This window comes from Phytophthora infestans, genomic scaffold, assembly GCF_000142945.1.
Source record: "Phytophthora infestans T30-4 supercont1.25 genomic scaffold, whole genome shotgun sequence".
NCBI classification, from domain to species: domain Eukaryota; phylum Oomycota; class Peronosporomycetes; order Peronosporales; family Peronosporaceae; genus Phytophthora; species Phytophthora infestans.
The window spans coordinates 1,595,366-1,610,806 of NW_003303734.1; the positions used below are offsets into that span (position 1 = coordinate 1,595,366).

Sequence of the window (15,441 nt, forward strand, 5' to 3'; positions counted from 1 at the left end):
CTTGTTTGAGTGTGTTATGCCTGTCGGTGAACTCGAAGCTCTGTAGCGAGGGTTCATCCGGCAAGGCCAAGAGACTTTGTGTATTGGCCGATTATTATCGGGAGGTTTTACGTGACGGCTTATTGTTGCCTATTTGCACGACTGGGAGTGCTTGAATTGCCTCCCTTTTATTTCTTCCAGCCGAGTGTTGAACACTCGGTGATCTCGTAAAAGGCTTACCCGTGTCTGGTACCCTTCCGCTGTTGGGACCACGAGGATTCAAAACACCTGCTAGCTTTGCTCGTGCTAGTAGCGTGCTCTTATTTTACTGGTTGGCCTATATAAGTAGTTTACAAGGTCCAGTTTGTCCCGGTGCAAGGGCAGAACTGGGGTCTTCAGGTCCGCCCGAACGATCGTTTACTATCCAAGTAGACGTATTGTTGTGGGAACATCCTAACTACATCTGTAGCTAGAGTTCACGTGGGATTTCCAACACCACAACTGGTGCCGCGACCCGGGAACAGATTGTGACCATTGTGAACTGTTTGTATGGCCTTCCAGTTTACGAGCTACCAAGAGAAGAAGAACAAGAAAAAGACAAGAAACATGGCGAAAGGACAACCGACGGTACCAGTTACGCCTGCCAAGTCTGGCGGGGCTCGCAACGAGAGTTCAAGCCCGGCTGCGCGCTTTGCAGCCGCCACCGAGCTTTCAGTGAGCTTCGACGACGAAGCGGACATCGGTCCTGACGCCCTCGATTATGAAGATTACGAAGACAAGACGCCGGCTCCAGAGCCAGGCGCAGCGACGCCGGAGACGGCCACGCTATCATCAGAGCTGAGCGGGGCGATCAGGTCCCTTTCGAGGAACCTCGCCGACGAGCGTGATGATGTTGCGGGACCGGAACCGGCCTATGATAATTATGACGATGGGACCGAGGGTTTTAAACTTTCGGTGGCGAGTGCAAAGCATTCAGCACTGCTGAAGGCACCTCGCCCACCTATCAACGGTGATACACCAGCCGCCAAGCGCGTTTTCGACCGCGTACAAGCGCTGATGCAGAATGATGAGTGGATGCAGCTGTTCAAGCCCATCCCCAAGAAAAAGGCCGAATGGCCTGCGCTTGCGCAGGAACTTCAATACCCAGTCAACTCGGTTTCGACTAGTCAAGTTGCCGAGGATTCAGTTTCGCTACTGTTGTCGCTAAGGTTCGAGAACGAGACGTACCCATCAACGATGTCGCTCCAGGATTGGAGTCCACATGAAGCCGGAGCTGCTCTCCAGAAATGGAAGGACAAGCTTCGGAAGGCGTTTGGCGCCGTTGGCATCAATGCCGGAAAGCAGCCTGTGAGTCGACCGATGATTCAAGATGAAGATCCGTCTAAGATTCCACTGCCGCCGACGCCCCAACGACTCGTTCGTACTCCTCCGACCAAGCGTGGAGCTGAGCGTGGTGCCTTTGGCACTACCGAAGCTTCACCGTACTTTCAAGACTCGCACATGGTTACGCCACGTTCGGAGAGCCGTATATAACGTATTTACGCAAGTAACGAGGGTTCGTTCGGTCGCCGAGGCGGTGCGCGAGCTCCCAAAGGTGGTGCCGGACGTCGTCAAGTCGACAGCGATGGTTCGTCCAGTGACGATGACATTTTGGTGCGTACATTCGACGAGGAAGATCCTCAACTCGAGTTGATGCGTCAGATGAATGAGCTAGCGACGCTGAACGACGTGGACCCAACACCGAGGATTGAAATGGCTTCGCACCGACCGCTAGATCGCATCACGCCGTTCTCAGGCTCTCGCAACAAGAGCGAGAACTGTATGCAATGGCTCCGTGGGTTCGTCTATGAAATGACTGGAACCCACACAGATGCCGATAAATGGTGCATTCCATTTGAGCTAAGTCTCCGGGACGGAGCCATTCATTGGTTCCGTCAACTTCCGAAGAAGACGAAGCGCAAGTGGAAGCTGCTGAGCGATGCGTTTATCCGCTACTACTGCTCGCAGTTCACGCAGACGGCACTGTCGCGTTACTACTCCGCCAAGCGGGAACGAAATGAACATCTGTGCGACTACATAAACAGGCTGAACGGCTACGCTCGGACCGCCCGTCTACACTTTGAGAAGAGTGGTCGCGACGCGAAAGAACACGTACAGCAGTTCCTGGCAACATGCGACGATGACAAACTAGCGGAGAGTCTCTACCACGCTCGAGTCGCCGACATTCACGAGCTCGAAGAGATCGTCGAAGATGTTCTCAAGGGCAAGGAGAGAATGGCCAAGCGTGACAGTGAGTACCGATACTCTAAGAGTCGTGATACGCGACGCGACGATGGGTACGCCCGCAACAACCGGCGTGATGACCGTCGCCGCGATGACAACCGCAACAAACCAAGATTGACACTTATTGAAGCTACGGTGGACGACCTACTAGCTGAATTAGAAGGTCGTGAAGCTGCTCAAGGAGGCAACGAGTATTCAAACGAAGATCCGAACGCTTACGACAATGTCCAAGATGAGTACAACGACTTTCAGCCCGATATTACGGATGGCGATTTCTCATTGGATGAAAACGACCGATACCTCGCTGCTGCAAACGAAAACGAGCGCCGTGCAGCTGCTGAAGGCACCTACGCACGTTCGGACAACCGCCAACCGCGTGGAAACACGCCTGATCGCGAGAATGGCTTTAATCAAGATCGCCGAAGTAGTGACCGTGGGTTCAATCAGGACCAACGCGGTCGACGTGACTTCAACCGCGACAACCGACGCCCACAGTACGGACCATGCGCGGTGTGCGGTGGCATGAGTCACTCCGCCCACTACTGTAACAAGCGATGCAAGTTCTGCAAGCAGCTCCACGATGCTGGACAATGCGAACTTTTCCGCAACTTCCAAGACCTTGCCAAATTCGTGCGCACTAAAGGCACGAAGGAGGAACTCCCGCCAGAGCTCAAGGCCGTCGTTCAAGAACGTCATTTAAACTAGGCAGCCCGCCAACTACAACTGGGTTGGTCCCTATCGGGCTGCCACAGCTAACCGAGCCTTCAATGGAAGCAGAGTGTATCTTTGCTTTCATGGGGCAGAGTGAATGGCCTGATAATTACGTAACAAGTGTGAACGCGACGGAAAATGAAAAGGGGAGGAGTAGAATCCTCGGTGGAGGTGTTGAAGAGAGAGTGGAGTGTGCTGATGCTGATGAGGGCACCAGCGAGGGTTCGCTCGGCTTGGTTTCGAGTGCAGCGCGAGACGTGCCCAAGGGTCACTCCAAGATGATGAAGTTGAACCCTGGCGAGAGACAGGGGTGGTGGTCGGCCAAGAAATTCGACCGACGGATCAGAATGAGAGCTCTGGTGCAAGGCGCTGTGAACGACCAGCGAACGAGAATTCTCCTCGACACAGGAGCGAACGTTAGTGTGATCACTGACGCCTTTGTCAAGAAGTTGCGACTCCGAGATGTACCTGATCACGGACGCCGCATTGACATTCAAGTAATCAACGAAGGCAAGGTGTCTACGACGCGACGAGCGTGCGTCAAGATTACGCTCGGATGGGAGATGGTGTACGAGTTTGAGATGTGGGTAATGGCGCATAGTGCAGGCGTCGACGTGGTACTCGGGACCGACTTTATGATCCCAGCCGGGATCCGGTTAGACCTGTTCCACGGCGCGGCGCAATTACCGCACGAAGTCCAAATCCCGCTGATAAAGACCAAGAACATGATCGACAGCGAAGAATACGGCTCCCATGTTAACGCCGGGCCACCCGAGCGGTTGGACATTCAAGCGCACGAGTGGCGAGAATATCGACTAGCGAAGCGTCAAGTCGGGCTGGAAGAACACGTACTGTGGGTTCGTCGAACGAACAAGCTAATCCCGTCAGTGACGAGGTTTCGACGTGGACGGCCTCAGAGCATTCGATTGACCAACGTGTCTGATCGAACTGTGTACCTACCAGCACACGACTCGATCGCGATGTGGATTCCAGATGGGGATTTGCCACGAGGTGACGGCTATGTGCGTCTGGAGTCCAAGAAGTACCAAGACTGGCAAGTGTTGGCCTACGAAGGTTGTAGAGACCGCGAGCTCTTTCAGCGTGAATGCGAAATCTACGAACAATGGCTTGCAACTCAGCCTTCAGCAGTTGATCGACCATACTACCCAGAACCCGGTGGGGTGCTAGCACGACCTCTAGAAGACTCGCTAGTGGATTCTAGTGATCGTCTGACATGTGCAGAGCGCTGGGCACTGATCCTGGAAGAACGTGAACAAGTGGAAGCCTGTCTGGCGTCTGGGGTGACAGCCGGGGATTCGGCCGACGGTCAGCCTTCCGCAGAACCTTTGGACACGTACACGACAACCCATGGCGGGGGCAATAACGCGAACGAAGCCTCGGTAGTGCGTACACACGAACTACTGAGGCCGGTAAACGTGGTACATACGCCAACGAGTGTTAGTGTCCAGTCAGGGGTGACCACGGAAGCGACAAGCAACAGCACTGGATAAAATGGAGTCACCCGTTTTAACGAATCTGTCCCGGCCTTGTGTGTCACCAAATCTGCGAACGAGACATCGGTGGTTGATCCAGAGGATACAGGCATCGCGCAGAAGGTGTTGAGTACGGCACCGAGTATTCATTGCAAGATTGGTGCGAATTCCGAAATGTCAAGACAGCGGCAGAACGAGGAGCGGAACAAAAGTCAACAACCCAATATGTCGGCTGCCCACGCATTCAATATTGCGAACGACGACTCGGCAGATGGCCCAGAGATGGGAAACCAGGATGGGAAGGAGATGGACCAAGTACCGACTGTTGAAATCAAAGCGGATGCCAATGTTGAGTCAAGGGAAGAATCCGTAGCGGCGTTGGACGGAACATACATCTCGGTTGCTCGAGTGTTAACAACCGAGGGAAATGAAGCAACGGAGGATACGAGAAATGATTTCTACGAACACCCAGCTAACAACATTGGCTTGGACGACTACGCGAAGGAGCTGGCATTCCTGCCGGACCTGACCGAAGAGATCAACACGACAATTGACTACACTGCGCCTAATGTTGCTGATCCTGAGCTGTCGACAGAACGCCGAGAACGTCTAGTCGCGACGCTAAAGAACCACGAGCACATCCTGATTGCTAGTGGTAACGCACTGCCGCCGCCAGCCTACGGGGCGGTATGCGATATCGACACACAGGGGCACGCCCCAGTTAAATAGCGTGCCCGGCGCGTGCCGCTACGATTTCTCGGCAAGCTGTACGAGCTGCTGCGCGCTTTATTGCGTGCAGGACTGATCGTCTTTTCAGACAGTCCATGGGCATCGCCGATCGTGATTGTGATGAAAAAGAACGGGCTGGACATCCGGCTCTGCATTGATTACAAGATGGTGAATGCTATCACCGCGATCATGGAGTATGCAATGCCGCTAGTCGACGACCTGTTAACAGATCTCGAGCGCTACCTATGGTTCTGCTCGCTGGATGCAGCAAGCGGCTTCTGGGCGGTCATGATGACCTTACGAGCGCGTAAAGTGTCGGCGTTCGTCTGCGCACTAGGACATTTTGAGTGGTTACGCATGCCCTTTGGGTTAAAGAACGCGCCGATGATCTACCAGCGTATGATTGACAACGCACTCTGGGGGTTCGTTCAACCTAAAGGAGGTTGGTTTGAATACTCGGAGAGGATGCGTTTAGCTGAAGAACAGGCCAAGGAACGTCGTGGACCAAGCGCCGAAGGTTCGTTTCAAACGAAGCTCGCGGCAGACCGCGAAGCACCGGTAGAGACCGACCCTGTACTACAACTCGTCAACAGCCCCGTTGCTGACATGTTTACGAACGGGGAATCAGACGAATCATCGCTATAACCTGTATTTGGTCGACGGTCGTTTGTGGATGACATTTGCTTCGGTGGCGAGGATTTCGACAGCTGCCTGGCGACGCTGGACCGATTGCTAGCAAGATTCGCACAGTGTCGGATCAGCATTAGCTTCACCGAGAGCATCTTTTGCCAACCCAAGGTGGACTTTCTGTCGCATAAAATTTCGCCAGAAGGTATCAGAGCTGATTCCAAGAAGCTTGCGGCCATCACCGAGCTTTCGTTTCCAACGAGCAAGAAGGGCATGCAGTCGTTTCTTGGAGCGGTTAATTACTACAGCCGCTTCATTCAAGACTTCGCGGTCTACGGTGCGGCGCTGTACCAGCTCAAGGATAAAGACTTTGTCGTTGAAGGTGGCCTTTCTGTGGCACGTCATTCCTTCGAAAGATTGAAGACGAGTGTTTCACATTCACCCATCCTCAGGCACTTCGATCGGTCGAAAGAAGTTCACGTCATGCTCTTTGCGAATGAATGGGCGTTGAGCACTACGCTAATGCAAGAACATGACGGCAAGTTACACCCAGTACGGTTCCTCGGTCGGGTGCTCAAGGAGGCCGAGATGAACTACCATCCTGCTGAGAAGGAAGTTTTGGCGTTACTTCTGCTGTTGAAGATCTGTTCCGTCCAGCTGGCAGGAAAGACGCTACATGTCTATACACGATTCTCGACGTTAGAGTGGGTGCATAAGTCGAAGTCTCTCTTCGGACGCGCGGTCCAGTTCGCAGTGCTGCTATCGCAGTGGCACCTTAAGGTGCAGCGCGTGAAAGAGAAGGATGTCGCCTTTGCGCAGCTACTGCAGTCAAGCATCACGAGCTTCGTTGACCTGGAAGACTCGCTCGCGCCGGTGGCGCCTCCAAACAAAGGTTCCCCGACTATTCGAATGGACCCCGCGTTGCTGTACGCCAGGCTTTTCCGTAATTACAGCGGATTCGTCATGTCTTTTGACGGATCAGCGAAGACAGAGAAGTACGGTGGCTACGGGAGTTGTTCATGGGTGCTGTGGAGCCTTCCTGAGTGGAAGGTAGTGATTGCTGCAAACGCTTACCTCTCGGCTACCACGGTGAATGAGGCAGAGTATAAAGGTATGATCAACGGTGTCAAGGCTGCTATTGCGCACGGTGCCGAGGATTTAGTCATCGTTGGTGACTCAAGGCTCGCGATTCAACAATCACTAGGGGTGATCGCATGCAGGAAGGAAACTTTGCTAGCGCTGCTGAATACTCACAAGGAACTCACGGCCAAGCTTCGATCAGTTAAATATCTTCACGTTGTACGAGAATACAACGCGGCCGCGGATTCGTTAGCCACTGAAGCGCTGGAATCGAAGGTCAGTCGGGTAATCTTGGCTGAAACTCGCAAGTCGGAATTGGCATCGCTGAACCGCATCCAGGAAATGATCTACGAGCCGGATGAAGACTCGGTAGATGATTCGTCACGAGGAGCAGAGCGTCAAGTACATGTACTGTCAGGCAGCGAGTCTTCAAAGTGGAAAACTTTCGAAAATTTCGTGGTTGATTACAGCTCACCAAAGTGCGATTATGGTAATATAGCAGTGATGACTCGGCGACAGACGAAAGCCAAGAAACGCGTCAGGTTTGCAGATGAACACTCGGAGGATGTCTCAAAAGCTCAAGAGGAGCATGAAGAACGACGAGAGACGTCCACCGAAGATTCATTCGGCGAAGATTTGCCAGACCATCCTCACAAGACTGTACCATCGGTATTTCCCAATGCGGAAGATGTTGATCCGGTAGCGATACAGCGGGAACGACGTAGACGGATACTGGTGGCACAAGACGAGGAGCAGAAGTGGTTTAACATCAAGAAGGTGCTTCAGGGCCAAGCAGAAGAGCTGAGTTACAAAGAAGCTCGAGATGCCTGGAAGTATGCTGACCGGTTCGTGTTATCAGAAGACGGCGTGCTTCACTATCTTGGATTGAATCGTCGGTACGACCACGGTTGGCAAGAGGAGACCAAGCTGCGGCTTGTGGTACCGACAACGATGATTCAAGAGGTCTTGCAGAACTGTCACGACTCGCTGGAAGGAGGACATCAAGGTGTGGTGAGAACGTTCCACCGCGTTAAGTCCGATTATTATTGGATCGGCTTGTACGCCGACGTGGAGAAGCATGTGAAGTCATGTCCAGATTGCAGCTCGAGTAAAAGCCGTCCACAGCTTCGTGGATACTCACCTGGTAACGTGCTAGCCGAACGACCTTTCCAGATCGTCTCGATGGATTTTGTGATCCCACTACCGAAATCTCGTAGGGGCAACACGGCGTTGCTCCTATTTCAGTGCTCGTTCACGAGATTCGTTATTGCCAAGGCTATGTCAGATACGACTGCACTGAGTGTTGCCCAAGTGTTCGAAGAATGTGTGTACCGACGGTTCGGAGCCCCATCATTAATAAGGCATGACCGCGACCCACGCTTCATGAGCGAGGTGTTCCAAGCGTTCGCAGAGATGATGCAGTCAAGATCAAGAGCGACTTTGAGCTATCGGCCACAGGCTAATGGACAGCAGGAGCGCTCGGTGAAGTCAGTGATGGGGTCCGTACGGGTGTACGCGGAAGACCCTCTACAGCAAGATTGGGACGAAATCGCGGAGAAGCTAGTATTTGCTATTAATACTTCTCAAGACACTACGAGGAAGGAAACGCCGTTCTACCTCGTTCATGGTTGGGATGCGCAGTCGACGTTGCGGGCAATGTCGTCATCACTCAAACGAGGACTCGGCAAGCAGTCTGACGCACTGGCTTTGCGGCGTGAGATCAATCGACAACATGAGGTCGCCCTCACTATGGCCAAAGATTATCAGGCTGTAGAAAAGGAGCGAAGGGCTAAAAAGCATAATGAGGCCCTGAGTCGACTGGAAAAAGCTGCTGTACCTCAACCAAGTGGAAACGAACACTCGGCAGACCCTCTAGAAGCTTCAGAAGAGATGGAAGATCCTGCAAGAGCTCCACCGAGATCTCTTTTTGAGATTGGGAGCCGGGCGTGGTTGTACATGGAACGCGTCAAACCGGGCTTGACAAAAAAATTAGCTCACCGATGGCATGGACCTTTTCGGATCAAGCGCAAGGTGGAAGAGTTTGCGTACGAGCTGGAACTGCCTGATCGAAGTGGGTATCGCTTTTACCCAGTAGTGCATGTGTCGAGACTCAAGGCTGTCAACGAGTTCAACAGTCGACCGAACACTCGGTTGGTACTTGACACGACTAATGAAGCAAGACTCGACTTCGATGAGGAACTACTGCCTGAAGACAGCTGGGACCCAGATCAAGTTGCCGGTGAATATGAGGTCGAGGCCATCCTCGACGACAGAACACCCCTGTCGACGAGCTGTACGCGAGTTCAAAGTCAAGTGGGTGAGCTATGAAGATACAACTTGGGAACCTTCATCAAACTTGTCATGTAAAGGTCTGCTGTACGACTATTTGCGAGCCAAGAAGAGCGAGAATCGGCTGCAGATGGCGCAGGTGGCGGACGAAGACTAGCGTGACTGGATCACGTGTGAACTGTCCACAGGGCGATGCAGCCTGTGGTAACAGACGAAAAACGTTACTGCAACAACAAATTGTATATGCATTTGAAGAACAACATGAACATGATTACGCTGGGGAAGTGGATTAAGAATAAGAAAACATGAATGCCGACCGGAGAGCGACCACTGAAAACGAAGTCACGCGGGATACCTCAACAGTTGGCTGAGATGCTGGAGAACGTCGTGGAACACGCAGCGAGGACATCATCGAAACCAACAGCAGTCTCGAGGCGACGCTGAGTGTGCATATCGCCGTGGAGAGGAGGCGCAACGCTGAGCTGCACTTGGTGACGAGCCATTGCAGTCAAGTACGGGATTATCGAGGTCATCATGTGATCGACCGATGCCTCCGTACTTTCAGCCAGCATGGCGCGCAGCGAATCTTCGGTGAGTGGTGGTGGACCACCAGCTGAGGCAGGAGGAGCAGCAGGAGCCATCTCCGCGGATTCAGCGACGACGGGGAGTGCTGCAGGAGCTACCGCAGGAAGTGAAGAGTCTGGGGCAGGAAGCGCCGAAGGACCAGTTGATGACGCCGCTGTCGGAGGAAGCTTAGCAGACTGAGGGACGTTCGAACCCTCGGCCTTGCCCTCCTGAGAAACAAGTCGAGTAATGCGAGATGATGAGCAAGGTGCCGATGATTCAAGAGAAGGATGAGCTGACGTACCTCCAGCTGTTCACGTTCGCGACGTCTACGAGGATTGAGACGCTGAAAAGCGTCGGACACGGCTCGATTCAGACGCTTGGACATACGGTGGCGAGATGGTGAATTGAAGAATGAAGAAATGTCACAACGGGCACCAGTACCGTGGCTTCCATTGCGACAGGGGCAGTTGTGGTGTAGTGATTTCTCCGTGGTTGCGGATTATCACCCGTCGACAAAGACGTGACACCGCCCAAGTTGTTCAAGCGACGAACCCTCGGTCGGGTGATGTACGGAGACGCCAAGGTGCAAGGGACTCGACGGCGTCACCTCCGAGTTTTCAACAAGTATCGGATACGGCCCTATGTCACTGAATCCAGGCTGTCCTTATTATTAATAATGGACTGGTCGGATTCGCATTCAGCGGACCATCTACGGTACGAACCCTCAGTGGCGGTTGGGATGAGTTCGCGGAATACTCAGCGACCTTTGGAAGACACATTCACCGTATGGGACAGGGCGCGGACCGTTAAAGATGCTCATGCGACGGTGCAGACGACGCTTGGCATGCAAGAAGATCCATAACGGATCATTGTTCACTTGATATTTGTATACTTGATTAGCACGACTATTTGCACGACTGGGAGTGCTTGAATTGCCTCCCTTTTATTTCTTCCAGCCGAGTGTTGAACACTCGGTGATTTCGTAAAAGGCTTACCCGTGCCTGGTACCCTTCCGCTGTTGGGACCACGAGGATTCAAAACACCTGCTAGCTTTGCTCGTGCTAGTAGCGTGTTCTTATTTTACTGGTTGGCCTATATAAGTAGTTTACAAGGTCCAGTTTGTCCCGGTGCAAGGGCAGAACTGGGGTCTTCAGGTCCGCCCGAACGATCGTTTACTATCCTAGTAGACGTATTGTTGTGGGAACATCCTAACTACATCTGTAGCTAGAGTTCACGTGGGATTTCCAACACCACAGGAGGCCATATACGGTCTCACTTTAAGATCAGCGGGGTAGGCACCACTCGGAGATTAGCGGTGTCAGCATCTTTGAGATTGGCGGTGTCGGCCTCATTTGAGATTGGACGGTGTGCTGCTTGAGCTCAGTGGAGCGGGTGGTCGTGCACAAACGGACGGGCGGACGGACGGGTAACGCCTCGGTGGACGAGGACCAAGGACAGTCGGCGAGAAGTACAGACAGGGAGAGCGCTCCCAAGTCTGTTGACGGTTGCGTAGTAGGGCGGCGTCTGAGTGCGTGCCGAGCCCAAGTGACTAAGTGGGCGACGCTGGAAACTTACTGAACCGCAGCGGGTTCAAGTACATTTCATAGAGGACGGTATCTGTTTTTGGACTGTAAACGGACAGTAATAACGTAGGTGTGCGATCAGTGGATCACACGCCGACGCGGTGAACAGAGTTGTTCATCGTCGGTTATCCGGATCTTGGGCACCATCAGCACTGGGCGACCAGCCCAGGCGTGCAGGAAAGCAAAGACACGTTACATGGTGGTCATACAGGGGCGTCGTATTGAACGAAGATCGTCTATTAAGCTTCACGAGTACGGGTTATATTGGGAGTACGGCTACGACCCAACGCATGGCAAGGACGAAAACGATCGTAATGCCGACAATAACTACGGGAGCGGTGACTCGCTCGATGCAGCCATGGGTACAGGCACAACAGGACACGACGACGATGGGAACGACGATCTCACGACAACCGGCACAGTAACCAACGGCGGCGACTACACAGCAGCCAGTGGCACCAGATCGGCAACCGGCTTCGGACCCAGCGACAGACGTATCCACGGGCAGTGGAAGAGAAACGGCAGTGCCGACGAGATCTGCAGCCTCGACGTCAGCGGGGGCTGGAAGGTTTGACGAGGTTAACCTGACAGCAGCAACGGGTGGCGGACTCGCGGCGAACACGACGAGCACCGAGGAAGATGGAGCGACAGCGATCGCTTCGGCATTGCTGACAGCCATCCACCCCATGCTGACTACAATGACGAGACTAGAAGCGCGCGTGGGAGCGATGGAGACCACGAGGACCGCACCGGTAGTACCACCGGTGGCAACCTCACAAGATGCTGTGGCACCGAGACCACAACAACCAGAAGTGGTGGGTCTGGTGGAACAATGCGTGACCCCAGCGCCTGTAGTGCAGCCACAAGCGCAACCCGCGCCGGTAGCAGTACCAATGGCAACGCATGGAGATCGAGTCGCAGTCAACGACGGACGAGGATTGTAATGGGCCCCTCCATTACATAAGTAGGTACATTTCTTTACATAAGTAGGTGCATCAGCACACGACTAGCGTGTGCTGAAATGCTGTCATGCCATTGGCTGATATATGGGGAGCCAGACCCATTATTAGCCAATTGGACTATGACGTGTATTTGAGTGGCCAGGGCCGTGGCCTTGGTCCTAAAAAAATCAGAGTTGATTTTTCCTTAGACCTAAGACTCAGTCGTTCTATTGCGAGCTTCCTCAACATTATAGTGTAAGCAAGTAACGGAGTAAATACCTGGCCCGTTACACCTGGTAGCACTTTGTAGTCCTTCCAACGACCAAGTTCGACATGAGCCAAGACCTCGACCACGCTGCCTTTCTCCATCTCACTCGGATCGAGTGGGAAGCTCTCCACCGCCTCGCGGCGGTGTCCGGAGAAGCCGTCGTCACGTCGCTGCTGCGCTCAGCGACGCCCGACGAGCAGCGCGTTGCGGCACAAGAATTCATGGAACGCGAGCTCGCCGATGCGAATCGGCGAGTGTCAACTCCCTCGCGTATCTCCACGAATGACGTCGTGAAGCTAGATACGTCCACCTACTCCGGTGCCGGAGAAGATCGACTTCCGCTGAATCGCTGGTTTCGAGAGATCGACATCGCCATCGCCTCGAGGTTAACCGAGGCGCCTTCCGCGAGGGCCCATTTCCTCCTCTCGCGGCTGTCTGGGAAAGCCAAGGAATGGGCTCTCGGCAAGTTGGTTGTCGATCCCAACGTCTTACCCACTCTGGATACCCTCCAGAGTGACCTTCGGCTCGCGTTCGAGCCGTCGCAAGATGAATCCCGAATTCGGGCAGACTTCTTCGTCCTTCGGCAAGGCACGATGAGTATGCGCGACTACGTCCAGAAGACACGACACCTCGCGTCGTGCATCGTGTCTAAGCTGATCGATATGGCCTCTCAGGTTCATGTATGCGTGTTCGGTATGCGCGAAGGCATGACGCGCTACTGCCTTACAAGATCGGACCCCTCTACGCTCGAAGAGGCATCCGCCCTCGCCCTACGCGAGGACTACGTGGTTGCGGCGTCATACGCTCACGCGCTACCTGCTTCAGCTCGGGATTCTGCGCCCGAGCCCATGGACATTGACACTATCGATGCGACGAGCAATCGCCAGCGTCATGCAGCGCATCGGAGCGGTGCTCGGAACAATCGCTCTCTCACCTGCTTCCGCTGTCGGAAGGTCGGTCATCGCGCGGCGGAGTGCCGCGCGCCAGCTCCAGTGCTTGCGCATGTCGATGCCGAGCCCGTGAGTTCTGACCAGCCAAGAAACGGGCAGGGTCAGTAGGTGCGGGGCGCCCTACTGGCTGGAATGGAGGTCCGGGTCCCCCGGTGGCAACCCAACCTCCTAGCCCTCCTGTGCTGCATGCACACTTTCATGCCACCACCACGCCGAGCGATTCAAGATTGATCATTGTCAGTCTTCATGTCGCCGGTGCCCGGCGACCACTGTGAGCGCTCCTTGATTCAGGAGCGACCAACAACTTCTTCCGCGCGCCGTGCTTGTCGGTACTCCTGTCGGACATCACTGTCCGCAAAGGTAGAGGGAAGGTCGCTGTCAAGTTGGCCGATGGGAAATCACGCCGCGTCGCGCGGCGCGAAATTACACTTCCGTACACGTTCGACGGCTCCCGAAGCAACGAAGACTTCCTCGTCATTGAGATGAATGACGCGTTTGACTGCATCCTGGGTATGCCGTGGCTGACGCGCTATCAACCAGAGATTGACTGGTTGGCCCGGTCGGTCAAGCGCCGCAGTGATTATGATGTGAGCGAGGTGTTCACGCACCTCCTGGTCGCCCAGAAGGATTGGCCTCACGTCACCGTCGTGGACCGGTCATGCGCGACGCATGTTGTGCACAGAGTGAGCGATGGCCCTCTCTGCACGGCTTGCGCAGTGCTTTTAACTGACGAGTCCCCGCGGCGACGCGGGAAAGAAGACCAACTGGCGGTCGAGCAGGGGCTCTCGCAGATGTACGAGACGGCGGTCGAGCAGGGGCTCCCGCAGACGAACGAGATGGCGGTCGAGCAGGGGCTCCCCCAGACGAATGAGTTGGCGGTCGAGCAAGGGCTCCCGCAGCCGAACGAGATGGCGGTCGAGCAGGGGCTCCCGCAGACGAACGAGATGGCGGTCGAGCAGGGGCTCCCGTCAATTGAGCCGGTGGTCGAGCAGTTGGCGCTCCCGCTGAACACTACCGCGGTCGAGCAGGGGCTCCCGCTAGAGGGGGGTGACATCTCGTCCAGCGAGAGCGACTCATCATCCTCGAGTTCGCACTCGAGGTGGCGAAAGAGGAAGCCGAAGCGCCGTCGGCTGAAACCTCGCCGAGAGCCCGTACCAAGTGACAGCTCACCGACGGAGTCGGTCTGCGTGCTTGAGTATGTGGAAGGTACCTCTGGCCGCCGACGAACACTCGAGCTTGCAAACCCGCCTGGCGAGGCAGGGTCGATCACTCGACTTCCAGGTCTCTCGTGGAAGAACTTTCTTCGCGGCCTCAAGGCCGATGAAATCGAACAGATTTGCCTGATCACCGACGCCGATTCGGCGTCACTCGAAGTGAATGATGTCAGTGACGACGTCTCGCGTCCAAAGAGCGCTGAACCGAAGTCGGCCCGCGAGGAGCTCTTCGCAGCGCAGTCTTGGGAAGCGCTACGCGAATCCGGCAATCCAGTCTACGAGTCCACCCGCGAATATGAAGATGTATTTCCGGATAAGATCTTAGCTGAGTTGCCAGCTGACCGAGGAATTCGCCACGAGATCGATCTCGTGCCCGGCTCAAAGTATTGTGTGACGCGGCAGTGGCCGCTCCCGCGAGATTAGGTCCAAGCTATTGATTACTTCATCGAGAGCCGCCGCAAGGCGGGTCATGTGCGTGAGAGCACATCACCGCACTCCAGTCCGACCTTCTGTGTGAAGAAAGCCACGGGTGGATGGCGCATCGTCCATGCCTTCAACAAGCTGAACGACGCTACCATCCCTGCCCAGACGCCGATTCCTCGGAAGGACATGGTGCTCGACGCAATGTCGGGTAGTGAGGTCTTCAGCGCCATCGACTTGACCGAAGGCTTCTACCAAATCCTCATGAGGCTGAGCGACATACCGCTCACAGCGGTAAGCACTCCGA

The 15,441-nt window shown here is 54.6% G+C and overlaps 1 protein-coding gene across 1 annotated transcript; it reads left to right on the forward strand.

Annotated features, from left to right (window-relative positions):
• Window positions 1-11,537: 11,537 nt before the first annotated feature.
• PITG_13123 (uncharacterized protein) lies at window positions 11,538-11,915 on the forward strand (the record flags this gene model as incomplete). Its single annotated transcript, XM_002900602.1, has 1 exon — window positions 11,538-11,915. The coding sequence occupies one exon, from the start codon at window positions 11,538-11,540 to the stop codon at window positions 11,913-11,915; it is 378 nt and encodes a 125-aa protein (XP_002900648.1).
• Between the last annotated feature and the right edge of the window lie 3,526 nt (window positions 11,916-15,441).